General features: G+C 37.2%; 1 protein-coding gene across 2 annotated transcripts in view; it reads left to right on the top strand.

Moving 5' to 3' along the window:
- The window catches only part of LOC136840581 (ubiquitin carboxyl-terminal hydrolase 19-like), a 270,035-nt gene that overhangs the window by 186,163 nt on the left and 66,637 nt on the right, over positions 1-17,235 (top strand). For both annotated transcript variants that reach the window (XM_067107228.1, XM_067107229.1), the window contains exons 15-16: positions 6,981-7,078; positions 10,462-10,586. In XM_067107228.1, coding sequence (XP_066963329.1) covers positions 6,981-7,078; positions 10,462-10,586 — 223 coding nt within the window. The remainder of the gene's footprint in view (positions 1-6,980; positions 7,079-10,461; positions 10,587-17,235) is intronic.

The raw sequence follows: 17,235 nt of genomic DNA, 5'->3' as shown, positions 1-17,235 counted from the left end.
GAGAGCATTTCTTTTACCTTCCAAGAGGCAGTGTCAATGGAGGCTTCAGCTTCCATAGCCTTACAAATGATTTCTTGGCTCGACTTGTGGTCTACTGCAGTTGGAAAGGTTCCTTCTTCAGTCTTCTTGAAAGATAGTAAAGTGTGTTCCAACTCCTTATGTTTTTGCAATCTGGAGGCAAAACCATTTCGTTTTTGACCCACTTGGCTGGTTGCTGAAGAGAAGGGACTCTGCTCTTTCTAGTCCTGAGTCTATGTTAGCCTTAAGGAACAGAATAATATTGGAATCATCTCCTCTCTTTCTGAAAGACCAGATTCAGGTTGTGATCAATCAGAGAAGGGCTGACAATAATGACCGTCTGGTCCTTCAAGTGGTCTCTTAAGTCTTTGGGTCTTGCTCATTCCAGTGTAGTTAGAGTTAGACAACAGACTTCTCAGAGGAAATTGCAGGATATGACAAGTCCTTGTAGGAGCCAACAACCATCTCCTAAAACCACAAAGACCTCTTCTCAGTAACACCCCTCGCACCCATGACCTTCTAGAAGCGTAAGTGGAAACAGAGGCAGAACTAGGGGAGGGAAACGCTAGAGAGGGTGCCCCTCCCTATCCGCTGCCATTGGCAAGCCATTGGGTGACTTGGCAGCAACTTGGAGCGGAAGATTGGGTAGTAGATGTTCTTCGGGTAGGATATCTACTCCCTTTTGAGTTTCGTCCTCCTCTCTCCAATTGTCCTCTCCTTCAGAGGACGTACCTCCCAGGCTCACCAAAGGATCTGGCTCTCCAGAACAAAGTGAAGGAAATGAGGGAGAAGAGAGCTGTGGCAGTACAGGTAGTAAAGCATCCTCTTCCACAGTTTTCTGCAGTTGAGAAGGCATGGAGACAAGTTATAGATCTATCAACTCTGAACCAATTCATCAGGAAGAACCATCAGATAGAATGACTTTTATGTTGACAATAGACCTGAAGGATGCCTACTTCCAGATCTCAGTTCACCAGTCATCTTGCAAATTCCTTCGCTTCATGGTAGGAGAGAGAGTTTATCACTTCAAAGTTCTTTGCTTCGGCCTGTCAACTGCCCCTCAGGTTTTCATAAGAGTGTTCACTCTGGTCTCGACTTGGGCACATTTTCAAGGAATACGCATTCTCAGATACCTCGACAACTGGCTGGCCTTAGCAAGTTCTTGGGTGACGTTGATCCAAGACAGAGACCATCTTCTTCAGTTTTTTTCTCAACTTAGGGATTGATAAATTTGGAGAAGTCGAATCTTGTCCCCAGTCAAAGGACTCTTTACCTGGGTATGCTAATGGACACAGTCGTGTCAAGAGTCTTTCCTTCAGATCCAAGAGTAGAGAAATTAAAGACAGTCATGAGGTCATTCTTATCGAAACAGAAACAGCCAGCACGTCAGTGGCAAGTCATTCTAGGTCACTTGTCACCTTTGGAGAAGCTTGTCCCTCACAGCTGACTTCACCTTCGCTCTTGCAATGGAGGTTGAAAGAGTTCTGGTCCCCATTGAGGGATTCTCCATTCTTCCCTGTTTCTCTATCACAAGAGGTGAGATCTGACTTTCCATGGTGGCTGGACGACAGGAACTTCACCATAGGGATGCCCCTTCATGCGCCTCTTCCAGAGATTCCTCTCTTCTCCGACGCCCCGGCTGAAGGATAGGGGGATCACATGGAGGATCTTCTGACCTCGGGAATGTGGAATAAAGAAGAGAAACAACTTCACATCAACATCCTGGAACTGAAGGCTGCTTATTTAGCCCTTCAGGATTTTCAGGTAACAGGGCATTCCATGGTCTTGATGTCCAACAACACCACGGTGGTGGCTTACATAAACAAACGGGGGCTGGTCCTCCCACCATCTTCACGATTTGACACCTCAGTTACATCAGTGGTCGGTAAACCACTGGGTGATTCTGTCAGCCAGGTACATTCCAGGCAAGAGGAACATAGTGGCAGACAAGTTGAGTCGTCAGAATAAAGTCTTGGGAATAGAGTGGTCATTACACCAAGAAGTGGCAGAAAGACTGTTCTTTCTTTGTGGAAGGCCAGTGGTGGATCTTTTCGCCACCCGTTTCAACAGGAAGCTGGAAGTATTCTTCTCAGTAGTTCCAAACCCTTGGGCAGTGGCAGACGGCACACTTCAACATCCATGGGACAACCTGGATGTTTACACCTCTCCATCCTTTTGCCTGGTTCGTATGGTGATCAACAGAGTAATGACTCCCAGAACCTCAGGATGACTCTGGTGGCTCCCTTGTGGCCACACGCAGAGTGGTACCCCGACCTTTTAGCTCTGCTGACTGAAGCACTGAGAGAGATTCCTCCTTGGCACAACCTTCTTTGCCAGCCCCACTTCGAGAGGTTTCATCAGTCATTCAAGTCCCTATCTCTTATGGCTGGAGACTGTCCAGTATCTCCTGCGAGCGAGAGGCTTTTCTTGCATGGCAGCATCAGAGATATCTGGGTATCTCAGGAAATCATCAACATCCGTGTACCAGGGAAAGTGGGCAATCTACTGTGATTGGTGTCGTCAGCGGGGTTTCTCTCCGGTCAGAACTTCTATTCAGCAAGTAGCTGACTTAATCATTTTCCTACATAGGGAGAAGCTTCTTTCTGTGTCAGCTGTTAAGGGATATTAGGGCTGCTTTAGGACTAGTTCTTTGTGTGAAAAGAGTAGATCTTTCTTCCTTATTGGAGATTTCTATGCTTTTACAAAGTTTTGAGCAGTCCTGTCCCCCTAAAGAACTCGAGCCTCCTAACTGGGGTTTGACACTGGTTCTTAGCAGGCTTACGTGTGTGTGTGTGTGTGCCCCCCCCTGTAAGGTTTGTTGGATAGAGCTTTGACCCACAAGACAGTATTTTTATTTGCCTTAGCCTCAACCAAAAGAGTAGGGGAGCTTCATGACACCTCTTTTGAGGTGAAACACTCATGGGGTGGGAGTTCGGTGGCTTTCGAAACAGTTCGAGTTCTTCTCGATTCTGTCCCTTGGAGATTTCTTTGGTGATGATCCTAGTGAAAAGTTTTTATGCCCAGTTAGGGCGCTACGTCACTACCTAAAAAGAACTCAGTACCTCAGACCTGGGTGTCAAAGGCTTTTTGAGCTAGTACTGGCTGGAACAAGAAAGAAGTGTCGAAGAATACCAGCTCCTCCTGGCTACGAGAAGTTATCAGAAGTGCGTGCGGTTCTTCTTCTAATGTAGATGACAGCTCAGTGCGACCTAGAGCTCATGATGCCGAGTTTCGACCCCTCCATAGCTTTTAAAAAGAATCTGTCAGTTCAAAGGGTCTTGAAAGCTGGTACATGGAATTGTCCAATAACTTGTACCTCTTTTCTACCTAAAGGATGTCACACAGGTCGTTGGACACTTTTTCCTGGGGTCTGGTGGTGGCTTCCCAACAAGTTGTTTAACTCATCCAATGCCCCTTTTGGGACAGTGTGGTCTGGTGGTGGCTTCCCAACAAGTTGTTTAACTCATCCAATGCCCCTTTTGGGACAGTGTGGTCCGGTGGTGGCTTCCCAACAAGTTGTTTAACTCATCCAATGCCCCTTTTGGGACAGGTTGTATCTAGTCTAGGTGCTGGTGTGAAAGAGATTGTGATTGTGGTGAATGGCCTTCTTCCTTTCTCCTTTTCTTTCTTCACTCCCAGCGTGCAGCAGAGAGAGAACAATCTTCAGTAGCAGGATCTGTCTAGATACAAGTGAGAGTGCTGTCATTCTATTTCTCTTCATTTCATAAAATGAACAAATCTCAGAAATAGAAGTGAAGTCTATCTTCTCTCTGTAAGCAAGAGAAGTTTCTTCATAGATGAAGGTAGTTAACCAGTTGGTTGTTTTTCTACAACAAATGCAAATCCTTCCTTCCTTTCTTGGCACATTGTGGAATGGTATTCCCATTTTGTTGAAAGCCAGGATCTCTGACTATTAGGGAGAGTTTTTCCTTTTAGTCAGAGGCATTTGATGCCTTCCTTTGCTCTAACAATGGCCAGGAAGTAACCCCCTGTGACACGGACCTCCAATTGGTCGTAACTTACTTTTCCTCCCACCAGTAGGTCAGTCTCCCAATGTAAAGACCGAAGGGTTTGTATTAATATAGGAACAGATCACAAATTTTTAATCAATCTGTATTTTTCCTAATATACAAACCTGAGGTTTTTACATTAATGGCCCACCTTGGCCACCCCTTATTCAGTTTCCTTGGGCTGGAAGAACACTGATGCATCACAGGATCCTTTGGGTCGCATGAGATGAGGCTCTGCCCACTCGCCGACCCCATTGGATGTCGCCATGTATTACCCTGCCATACCTTGATGTTATTACATTTTATTTTTTTATAACTGGTTTCCAGCTAGTACTGGAGAAATTTCCCAATGTAAAGACCTCAGGTTTGGCCTCTGGAACAGTCTCCCTGATGATAATTTGTGCCTCTGTGGGCTCGTTTCAAATGAATAAGGTTCATCTTCTGAGTAATAATAATAATAGTAATAACAACAAAGCTGGTTAGTTTATCCTGTCTACTGTGTTCAAGTTTTTCAGTTTGCTGTTATGTCAGCTTCAGGAAGGTGTACTTAGTATTGATATCAGTGAACTTGAAAAACAAAGTATTTTTTGAATAATTGAAATGAAAAAACTAAACAGCAATCAGTACGCTGTACTGTCTGAAGTCACACTACTTCACTGCTTCAAGATAATTGAAAGTGCATAGTGCACAAGCCAAAACTAAGCCATCAACTCGTGAGTGTTGCCACCTTATTTTTTTTATTTTTGTCTTTAGAATTTTTTTTAATCAAAATTGGGGTCCATCCTTAAGGTCAGGTTAGATTTATCCTAAAATTTGGTGTTTTGTTTTTGTTTTGTCTGCAAATATCAAACACTCATGAATTCATTGCCACCATTGAAGTTATCTATTGGAGGAATAGGAGGGGAAGGAATGAGAGGGGAGGATTCCTGAGTAGTAGAGTAGCCTAATCTACACACATTAGAATTAGATGATTGGCTATTAGAGCCTGTAGTAGATGTATTTTCTGCTTGAATAAAAAGAAGCTGTCCATGGAGTGACAAGATGCCAATGTATTTATTTTTTTTATGAAGAAGTAAACATTCTTTGTCACTTACTCTTTCTCTCTAGTTAATCTGTGATTTAATGGCAGTTGGGGGAAAAATGTGCTGGTTGCTTAAATACTGGGTACTAGGGAGTTTACTGTATATAGAAAAAGTGATCAAGAAATTGTGTCTCCCATCTCATTTTTACGTTATCATTTTAAGCAAATGTTGCAACAATTAGAGTTGTAGCCTAGATCTAGGTTAAGGGCCAGTTACATGTACAGTAGAACCCTGGTCCTCGATCGTACTAGAACTCGACATAATCGGATTTCGACACGAAATGCTGAGTAAATTTTGCGTCAGAGCTCGAACAACAAACCGGAATTCGACCTGATGAATCATATGATGTTTGTAGAAAAAAGAGTTTCGGGCGGCTGCTGCTAGTTGGCGTTGTTGGTGGCGTTTTTCCCATGCGTATTTAAAAGCATTTAAAGCCCACACATGCTGCTGCTGCTGTTGTTTGGAGAAGTACACCTTTTACAGGTATATATAATTTTTTTGGCTTTCTGCACTGAATTTTCATCCAATCATGGGTCCCAATATGTTAGGATATCATAATATTTACTGAAAGATGTTTTACAGTGAGTTTGTACACTATTCCAGTAAACTGTATGAAATTTACCATAAATACTGAACGTAAACAATGTTTATGTAATTAGTACCACGATACACCACCAGGGTGGCGCTTTGGTTTGTTTACATCTGCTCATGCCACAAGCTGCCGAGTTCCAACGTAATTTAGGAAATTTTTCTGAATTTTATGATAACTGACATATAGTAATTCAGCTTATAAATACTGTATTATTAATTTACTGTGATAATCAGGCTTGTTTTTCAATGTTATCATTATTAACAACAGTTTTCCTGTGTACCCATTACAGTACATTCTGGTAGTGCCTATAGGCTACCTAGCCTAGCCTATGGTGCTCAGTCTACCATCGGTAATACGGCCGCATTGGTCATAGGCCATTTTTTTTATACAGTATGCATTTAAAAATGTAAAAAGTGCTTCTGATACAGTAAGTTATTCAACTCTGAACTTATTTAATTGTAATTTATGTAATGTTTTGTATAAAAAGGCAAGGTTGGGGTAATGACTGGTGGTCAGGAATGGATTAATCCATTTTCAGTTATTTCTTATGGGAGAAATTAATTCAGAATTCGACTAAATCGAATCTCGACTCCTCTTCTGGAACGAATTAGCGTCAAGGACGGGGTTCTACTGTACTGTATTGGTACCAACTGTGACTTCTGCATTTCAGTGGAATTTTATAAAATACTGAATTACCTTGTAATTGTGCTCCTTCATATGTGATATGTATTATTCATAGATGCTTGTTTAGGCTGCTGTTTGCAAACTTTATCCTGCCTGCAGAGCCATGTAATCTTGTGATAAGTCTTTGTCATTAATGTCTATCCGGTGAAGTGAAGTGAAGTGTTAGACAATGAAAGGCATTGGTTTTATGTGATATGTCTTGAATAATTTTAGTTCTAGTTGTTATGAGTTATGTTTTATTTATTCACCAAGTTTATTGAACGCTTGATTTAGCATTTGAATACTGGTGTAAAATGATTTTTGTAATAACCAGTTTTAAAAAAATCAAAAGTGTTAACATGTCCTATTGTAGCCCTTCAATAAAAATTTTATGTAATTCCAAAGATAATTTATGTTTAACTAAACATTAGAGCCCTTTAGAATTCTAGGTTAGAGGTATACTCTAATCTAGACAGATTTTTCAGGTCAGTGTTTTTGAGCATAGACTTACATAATACAAATACTGTATTGAGTTAATATATTTCCCATAACAGAAGATCTTTTTTTCTTGCTTGCTATCTACATTAAACAGATGTTGCCCCTTTTATTTTTCAGGAGAAGAACCTCTGGATTTAAGTGACAAGTATTACATTGCAATGGATTGGAGAACCAATGAAAAACTTCCTGGCTATTGCTTAGTTCAAAACAAAGAGGTAAGGAGTTGAGAACTCAGTTGGCTGAACATTTAAAAATTTTGTAGGTTTTAAGAGATGTGTCACTGAATGGTAATCTCAGCATAAAGGTTATTGGTTTGTCCAGATGACAGTATCAGAAATGCTGATAGATGCTTTGCATATTTTTTGGCAATGAAAGGAACACACAAGTTATATGATGAGTTAGTTTTCCTATTCAATCATTCTTAATTTGGGATGCAGGTGGTTTTTGTAACTAAATATTATCCCTTGCCTTTCAAAGCTACCATAAGTTATTGTAGTAAAAATGAAAATACTTTCACTTATTCCCAACTTTGGTTTTATTTTAATTCTTTGTCTTTGTTGCTTGGTGCAGGTCACAGTTTAGTAACAGGACAGTTAACAGCACCAAGTTATCACCCCTCATTTATTATTTATGCACACCATTAACCCTTTCATATCTGCATAGTTATCACATCACTGAGGGCACATGAGCCCCGATGTGTCTGGGAGCGCTTCGACAGTCTTGAAAAAATAATTATTTCGAAAATTCAGCAAAAATAGAAATTTTATGCCAACAACGTTCATTTTGCTGTCCTTTTTTCTAAATGTTTATATTTTATGGTGGAATAGTCAGAATAAGAGTCCCAGCCCTCTAAATACAAAAAATGTGAGTTATTTCACGAAAAAAAAAAAAATCTTTACTTATTTTCATATTTTCGTTTGTAACCCAAAAAATATAAATGTCAGGCGAATGAATTATTTTTTTATGAGAAAGCCAATAAAATTCTCTAAATATCGACATATAAAAGAATGGAAAACGAATAAGTCCAGCTGGTGAAAAATTGATAGAAAAAGGGCAAGAAACAGAGCGCTCTGCCCCGTGTATGGTGAGAATTATCGCTAGAAAAAATTTTTTGAAGAGCCCTATCTCGGTTATTTTTCATAGAAATTACTTTGTAAATATACGAAAATGTAGAGGAAAAGTTGAAGAATAATGTGAGAGTCAAGAAAAATGGCTTTGGTAACGGCAACAGTTTCATTTTGACGTTATAAATTGATTGAAACGAAAAAAAATTTTACCGTTGTCAACATTATCGTTCGTAGCTCAAAAGCTATAACAGTTAGGCGAATGGATTATTTTTTATGAGAAAGCCAACAAAATTCTCTAAATATTGATATATAAAAGAATGAAAAACGAATAAGTCCAGTTGGTGAAAAATTTATAGAAAAGAGGGTAAGAAACAGAGCGATTTGCCCGGCGTATGGTGAGAATTATCGCTAGAAAAAAGTTTTTTTTGAAGAGCCCTATCTCGGTTATTTTTCATAGAGATTACTTTGTAAATATACGAAAATGTAGAGGAAAAGATGTAGAATAAAGTGAGAGTCAAGAAAAATGGCTTTGGTAACGGCAACAGTTTCATTTTGACGTTATAAATTGATTGAAACGAAAAAAAAATGTTACCGTAGTCAACATTATCGTTAAGTAGCTCAAAAGCTATAACAGTTAGGCGAATGGATTATTTTTTATGAGAAAGCCAACAAAATTCTCTAAATATTGATATATAAAAGAATGAAAAACGAATAAGTCCAGTTGGTGAAACAATTTATAGAAAAAGAGGGTAAGAAACAGAGCGATTTGCCCGGCCTATGGTGAGAATTATCGCTAGAAAAAGTTTTTTTGAAGAGCCCTATCTCGGTTATTTTTCATAGAAATTACTTTGTAAATATACGAAAATGTAGAGGAAAAGATGTAGAATAAAGTGAGAGTCAAGAAAATTGCTTTGGTACCGCAACAGTTTCATTTTGACGTTATAATTTGATTGAAACGAAAAAAATGTTACCGTTGTCAACATTATCGTTAAGTAGCTCAAAAGCTATAACAGTTAGGCGAATGAATAATTTTTTATGAGAAAGCCAATAAAATTCCTAAATATTGACATATAAAAAATGGAAAACGAATAAGTCCAGTTGGTGAAAAATTGATAGAAAAGAGGGTGAGAAACAGAGCGCTTTGCCCGCCTATGGTGAGAATTATCGCTAGAAAAATTTTTTTTTGAAGAGCCCTATCTCGGTTATTTTTCATAGAAATTACTTTGTAAATATACGAAAAAGTAGAGGAAAAGTTGAAGAATAAAGGGAAAGTCAAGAAAAATGGCTTTGGTAACGGCAACAGTTTCATTTTGACGTTATAAATTGATCGAAACGAAAAAAAAAGTTACCGTTGTCAACATTATTGTTCGTAGCTCAAAAACTATAACAGTTAGGCGAATGAATTATTTTTTATGAGAAAGCCAAGAAAATTCTCTAAATATCGCCATATAAAACAATGAAAAACGAATCAGCCCAGTTGGTGAAAAATTGATAGAAAAGTGGGTAAGAAACAGAGCGCGCCGCCAGGCATACGGTGAGAATTATCACTAGACATTTTTTTTGAAGAGCTCTACCTCGGATTTTTTCATAGAAATCACTTTGTAAATATACAAAAATATAGAGGAAAGGTTGAGGAATAAAGTGAGAGTCAAGAAAAATGGCTTTGGTAAGAGCAACAGTTTCATTTTGACGTTATAAGCTGTTGAAACGAAAAAAAAATGTTACCGTTGTCAACATTATCGTTCAGTAGCTCAAAAGCTATAACAGTTGGGTGAATGAATTATTTTTATGAGAAAGCCAACAAAATTCTCTAAATATCGATATATATGATAATGAAAAATGAGATTCAGAGCCCTGCCTAAAATCCAGACGTCTCTTATGTGATGCACTAACAAATTTCCGCTAGTTTTACCGAAAAACTTTGCGAAAGCATGTTGGAAACTGTTCTCGATTGACGCCGCTTTATGTAAACAGCCACACGTGTTTACCCAGCCTGCGTATGCATGGTCTCTGACAGAAGTGTGGCCTGCCAGGCCTGCGTGGGTGCGATCAGCTGATGTCATTGTGAGAATTTTACTACGCCATGGATTTGCGCATGCACAGTAGAGGAACTAAAAATTTATAGAAAATAGAGGATACCAAACAGAGTGTTTCCAATAATGTAATCCTACATTTTATAAAAAAATGTAAGATACGAGAGAGAAACGTGGGTAGGATCAGCTGATTTCATTGTGGGAAATTTACTATGCCAGGAATTGCGCATGCGCAGTATAGGGACTGCTTGCCTGGCGTGATCGATGCCTGGTTACACGGTCCAAGGTATGCTTTAGCCTATGGAAACCACCAACTGTACAAAAATAAAAAAATTTACCCCTACCACACGCATTTAAAAAATGTCGGTAAATTTTACGTAAAATTACGCCAGTCAGACAAGAAGGGGGGTAGGGGGTTATTGCGTAATATGCCGTCAATTGGGCAGGAAAGGGTTAAATAACCGAATTAATGTATGATGTATTGTGTGTGTTTTTCAGGTTGACTGTGAGGTTGAAGGATCTTGCACGTTGCAGCGTAACCAGCAAACTACTTTGGAGGCTTGTATAGAACTTTTCACCCAGCCAGAAAACTTATCTGAGGGAGATTCTTGGCGTTGTCCAAGGTTTGTACTATTAGAGTAATCTCTTTATTTGTCTCCCAATAAGTAGTGTGTTTTTGTCTCATGTAACATACTGTAATGCTCCATCATAAAAGGCCAAGGAACTTGGAAGAACCAGTTTGTATTATCAGTGGGAAGGAATTTTAGAAATTTATGATGATTTTCAAACTAGAAATATGGGCTGCTTACAGGGCATAAAGGATTGTTGCTTGAATGAAAAGTTGATTGGTAATGGGAGCCAGATGGAATAAGTGAAATTAATTTGAATTGTATACATTAATAAGCAAGCAAAGGCCAATAAATTTATTCTGAGTTAGTTTAATCAGGTGATAGAGATAACATTAGTTCAACTAGTAGTTTAAAAGACTAGAATATTCATGTTAAACATTAGTTCAACTAGTATAGTTTAAAAGACTAGAATATTCATGTTAACCATTTCACTAATGACCCATATCAAACAGTAAAGTCTAGGAAGTGGCTGTGACTCAAGCTGTAGTAGTAAAAATGTTTATACCTTTTTTGTTTAAAGACCTGTAGCTCCAACAATTTTCATGGTAGACTGCTCAATTTTTTTTATTTTTCAGCTGAATGATTGCTTTATACAGTGCCATAAAAGAAAATCTAGAATAATTTTATGTAGTTGAAGTAATAGTAGAAGTTACAAGATACAGGAAAATTTTGCACTTCCCCCCAAAAAACAATTTGCCAAGAAAAAACTATTTGTGATAAAGTCTTCGTTTCTTATCCAAGCACACCCGGACAAATTACCTAATTATTGCAGTGCAAAAAGTTATTATGGCAAGGAAAATATGAAAAAATTAATGACAAAGTACCGTCATGTTTTCCATAAGAAAAGTGATTCACCCTGTGATATGGGCAAAAATCTATACAGTACCTTTTTTTTGTTCAGGCATGTAGCAACAGTTTTCAAGGTAGACTGCTCAATTTTGTTTTGTTTTGCAACTGAATGGTTCTTCTATACAGTGCCATAAAAAAGCTACCAAAATAGCTTTGTGTAGGTGGAATAATGAATGTAATTTATGAGATGTTGGCCCCTCGAAGTAGGTTCCTTCACGTGGTGAGGGGGTAAGAGGCCCTGGCTTTTCTTCTTCGTTCTTACGAAGAATAAGAGCCTGGGCCCTGACAGATCACCTACAAACCTTTCGATTTAAATGGCGTGGATATTTTCACTTTCATACAAATTTCTTGGACCTGGTAAATAGGAAAAGGTATCATAGCTGGGATTGGGTTTATATCCGAAGCTAAATAGTGAGAACCGTGGCAGGACCATCAACTGCCCGATAATGTTCGGACCTGAGTTTTCAGGCGGAACTATTCTACGGGACTGGACCACGGATTCCAGGGGGGTCTAGTTCTGGGAATAGGACTCTCAGCATTCTGTCCGGTTTGCCCATAATGTGATTAGGGTGGGGATGATTGTATTCTAGTAATGCTCTCAGTCCTATCAAGCGGGTTGGCTTACACTTGAGCCACTCTAATCATGTCGTGCCATCCCCTTTGGGGTAGGGTAGGGATGCGGACATTTGGGAGTCGGTTCTCACTTGTGCCATTAGTGGAGGAATGAACTCCATGAAAGGCTGATGATATCTCTTTAAGGTTTTCAGGTTTACTTTTTTTTTTTTTTTTTTTTTTTTCTCTCTCTTCTCTCTCTCTCTCTCTCTCTCTCTCTCTCTCTCTCTCTCTCTCTCTCTCTCTCTCTCTCTCTCTCTCTCTCTCTCTCTCTCTCTCTCTCTCTCTCTCTCTCTCTCTTCTCTCTCTCAAGTAAGTTTAAGGATTTGAGTACCCTGGACCCTTTGATGGTAGCGAATCGGCACGGTTGACAACCATTGGAACCTCATCTGACAACCCTTCTTTAGAAAAGTCAAAACAAATTCAGAATGCAATAACACTGGAACCATATGCTCCAGTACAAAGGAAACCAGTAAAAAGTAAATACCGTCTTGACCCAACCTTGACTCACTTTGACTCCCTCTTTGGGAGTGACAGTTGGTCAAGGTTTCTAACCCTAGAAACGGACCAGAAAATATCAGCACTCAAGTTGGAAAATTATTTATTAAGCAGACACTCAACGACTGAAATGTCGTTTAGACAAATGAAAGAAAAGACTTGGCTTATAGAGGCCACGACAAAAAGTCAATCTGAAAATTATTTATCAATAAAAAATATAGATAACATAAATATAAAAATAAAAAAACATGATACTATGAACAGTATTCAGGGTACCATTGTACTTCCTGAGAATAATAACGAGCCAGTTGAAAAGCAAATACTGTTAGACTCACTTAAAAAGAGATACTCCAAAGTACAGGATTGCGAACTATATGATCTGCCAAGCAAAGAAAAGAACAAACAAGTCTTAAAAATCGCAAAAATAAAATTTGAAGGCCAAGACCTACCTCAGAAAATAAAAATTTTAGGCCAAACCAGAGAAGTAAGACCATACGTCCCAAAGCCGCTACAATGTCAGAATTGCAGTAAATATGGACATGCAAAAAAATATTGTCGAAATGAACCTGTATGCGCATATTGTGGATCTGAAGAACATGCCACACAATGGAAGTGCGGGAACCAAAGTGCATAAACTGTGGGCAAAACCATCATGCAAGATCCAAAGAATGTATGTACTATATATATAATACAGAGTTGAAAATATTGCAAGAAAGAACTGGAATGTCTGTAAAAGAAGCTAAATTAGAATTGAAAGTAAGAGGAATTCAAGATCCGTCTAAGAAACGTTACATATTCTTTAACAACAAAAACCAATAATGAAACAAAAATGCATACAAATAGAAATAACGGAGCACAGAAAAGTAATTCTCAGGAAGAAATTAATGCCTTAGAAATAAAAACTAAAATGGTAAAGAATAAAGAAACAGGGACAAATGATATGGATAACATTTTATCCAATTCATTTGAAATATTAATGCAAATAGAAACAACACAGGAGGATGCTACTACAGAAATAACAGAGGAGGGACCTGATAGACTGGAAATTAAAGATAAAAAAAGGCCATTGGAAAGAACACCACCCAAAACAAAGAAACCAACAATTGTTAGAGAAACGTCAGTCAAAACAAAAACAAGAGATTTGAAGAAAGAACAAAAACAAAAACTAGTTAAGAATATTCCATTATCTCCTAAAATAATAGTAAAACCAATGGATACAGATATCCAAAATACCGAAGAAGTGGGAGACAACCATACCTTAGACAACAGTGAATATGTCAAAGGAGAAGAGATTACTCCAGCACCAATAATTAACACAACAAGAACAAATAAAAAAAGAAATATACATGAAAACTCTTGTGGATGCAATGATTGTTTCATTGCATTGTGCAACGATAACAAAAACATAACAAAAGATGGCTTAACAAACGTTATAAGAAACTTTATGAAATATAGAAGAAAAGAAACCACAGATTTGAGTACCCATGAAAAGGTTGCATGTGCGTTGAGCACTTAATATATTATAAAGAAAAACAAATGAATGTCGTAAGAAAATTATTAGAAAAAATCCAAATTGATAATACAAAAAAGAGAGTAAAACTCGACCGTTATAATAAAATATTTTCAATAGCTATATAATACAATGGAACGTAAATGGTCTGCAGACCAGATTACACCTAGAGAAAATACAACGATTACTAAAAGAATACGAACCTATGATATTATGTTTACAACATGTCAACAAAACAATATCAACAATAGGTAAATATACCTTAGCATCTTCATCTAGAGAGAAGAAGGAAATTTAGGTACTGCTATATATGTACATAACAAAGTATGTTATGACAAAGTACCTGTAAACTTTAATGATCTGCAAATATCGAGTATCAGAATACGAATAAAAACGATAATTATGTAATTTATAATTTATACAACCAACCCAATAAAAATTATGACTTAGACAAACTTAAAGAATTACCTAATAACACCAAAGAACCTATATTAATAGTAGGTGATTTTAATGCCCATAACCCGATGTGGGACTGTAATTGTACAGACTCAAATAGAGCAGGGAGTAAAATAGAAGAATTCATAGATTCATATGACATTTGCTGCATAAATGACAACGAAATCAACACATATTTTTCTAAAACACATGGAACATTTTCCTCAATCGACTTAACTCTATGTACAACAAAAATAGTAGATAGATTAGATTGGAATACAGTTGATGACCTGCATACAAGTGACCATTTCCCAATATTAATTTCATTTTTACAAAACCCCACCAAGCATGTCCCTCAATATAACATTTATAAAGCAGATTGGGAGCAATATGAATTCCACACTAGAGATATCCCACCATTTGAATATTCAAAAGACCACAATAAAACTAATAAATTTCTTGTTGATTTCATTACAAATGCAGCTGATAAAGCAATACCAAAATCCAAATCTCATCCAACAAAACACAAAGTCCCATGGTGGTCTGAAAAACTAACAGAATTAATAAAAGTAAAACACCAAATTGGGAGACGATTAGATAATTTGAATAGAAAATTCAGTAAAATAAATAAATCATTACCGATACTAGAAGAAAACTTACAAAAACTGACTATATTATTATTAGAAATTAATACATTAAAACCTCTATATAACAAAGTATCTGCAAAATTTAAAAGAGAAGTAATTCAAGGAAGAATCATTTCATGGAGAAAATATGTATCAGATCTCTCTAATAATACTCCCATACAAAAAATATGGGAAAAATTTAGGAAAATAAATGGTACCCATGTTAAACCACCTAGACATGCCATAATAAAAGATGGGAAAAGAATACTTGATCCTAAAGAAATAAGTAATGTAATAGGTGAAAGTTTAGCAAAAATAAGTAGCGACAAAAATTTAGATGAGCATTTCCGAACTAGGAAAAATAATATAGAGTTAATAACAATAAATTTTGAAACCATAGAAGATATTTATTATAATAGAAAGTTTAATATGGATGAGTTAGAATTTGCATTGTTGAACAGCAATAAATCTGCCCCTGGAGGTGACAGTATTTGTTTTGAAATGATCTGCCATTTAGCACCCTTGGCAAAGGCATACTTATTAGAGTTTTATAACCACTTATGGCTTGGAAATTTATTTCCTAATGAATGGCGTAAAGCTATAATTATTCCTATCCCCAAACCAGGAAAAGATCCCAGTAATGTAAACAATTACAGACCAATTTCTTTAACTAGTTGTCTATGCAAATTACTAGAAAAAATGGTAAATGCTCGACTAACATGGCACATTCGAGAAAACAAAATTTTGACTCCCACTCAGTTTGGATCACAATGTAACAGATCGACACTGGATTCTCTATCTAACTTAGAAGATCACATATGAAGAGGATTTGAACGAAAACAAATTACTATAGCCGTGTTTTTTGACATTGAAAAGGCATATGATACTACATGGAGGTATGCAATATTAAAAACGTTACATGAAAATAACATCCGTGGACATTTACCTATGTTTATCCAAAACTTCTTGACAAATCGCAGTTTTCAGGTGAGAATTGATGATGTTCTGTCTAGAACATTTCCTCTGAAAATGGTGTTCCACAGGGAAGCGTCCTTAGTGGCACGCTGTTTACTTTAGCAATCAATGATATCAGTAATAATCTACCTATTGGTATTAAAAGTAACCTGTATATGGATGATTTTGCCATATATTATTCAGCATCTCGAATAAAACATGCAGAACGAATCATTAATAAAAGCATAATAAAAATAGATGAATGGGCTTTATCTGTAGGCTTTAAATTTTCCATAGATAAAACCAAAGCAATCATGTTTTATAAAAATAAAAAGTGGAAAAAGGAGAAGAAATAGACTTGAAAATCAGAAACCATAGTATACCAATTGGCCAAACAGCAAAATTTTTAGGATTAGTATTTGATACTCACATGAACTGGAAAGCCCACATAACATACATGAAATCAAAATGTAAAAGAGCATTAAACCTAATTAAAAAACTATCAAACACTACTTGGGGAGCCGATAGACATACCCTTACTTTATTGTATAAAGCAACAGTGCTGTCTGTTGTTGATTATGGAAGCGAAATATATGGATCGGCATCAGACGCAACGCTGAAAAACGGTAGACCCAGTTCATAATGAGGGCCTTAGAATATGTTCAGGAGCTTTTGATCATCACCAACATCATCTTTACAAGTTGAATGTGGTGAACTACCTCTGTCTCTCCATAGAGAGCTAGTAACAATGAAGAGTGCTCTGAGAATTCAGACAAATGATTCTCCAACCAAAAAATTATTTGGATTAAGAGATGTGTTTATAAACAATCATCCACCTTCTTTCCCAATTAGACCTACAAGATTGTTTGAGTCGCTAAATATACATATACAATTACCTGTAATAATAAAATCGCCTCCTCCTTGGACAATGAATAAAATGAGAATTTGTACGCGCTTGAAATATTTATCAAAAAATCATTCATATACTCCAGAATACCATAGACAACATACAGCAGAGCATATTATCCGAAAAGGTCCACATTACGCAATATATACTGACGGATCTAAGTCACAATACGGAGTGGGATATGCCGCGGTATCCCAAAACAAAACTTATCAGTTCTCTCTCCCAGACAAAGCTTCTGTATTTACAGCTGAG

Source organism: Macrobrachium rosenbergii, chromosome 8 (genome assembly GCF_040412425.1).
Source record: "Macrobrachium rosenbergii isolate ZJJX-2024 chromosome 8, ASM4041242v1, whole genome shotgun sequence".
Lineage (NCBI taxonomy): Eukaryota > Metazoa > Arthropoda > Malacostraca > Decapoda > Palaemonidae > Macrobrachium > Macrobrachium rosenbergii.
Note: the sequence above shows the minus strand (reverse complement) of the source record. Positions and strands in the feature narration are given on the sequence as shown.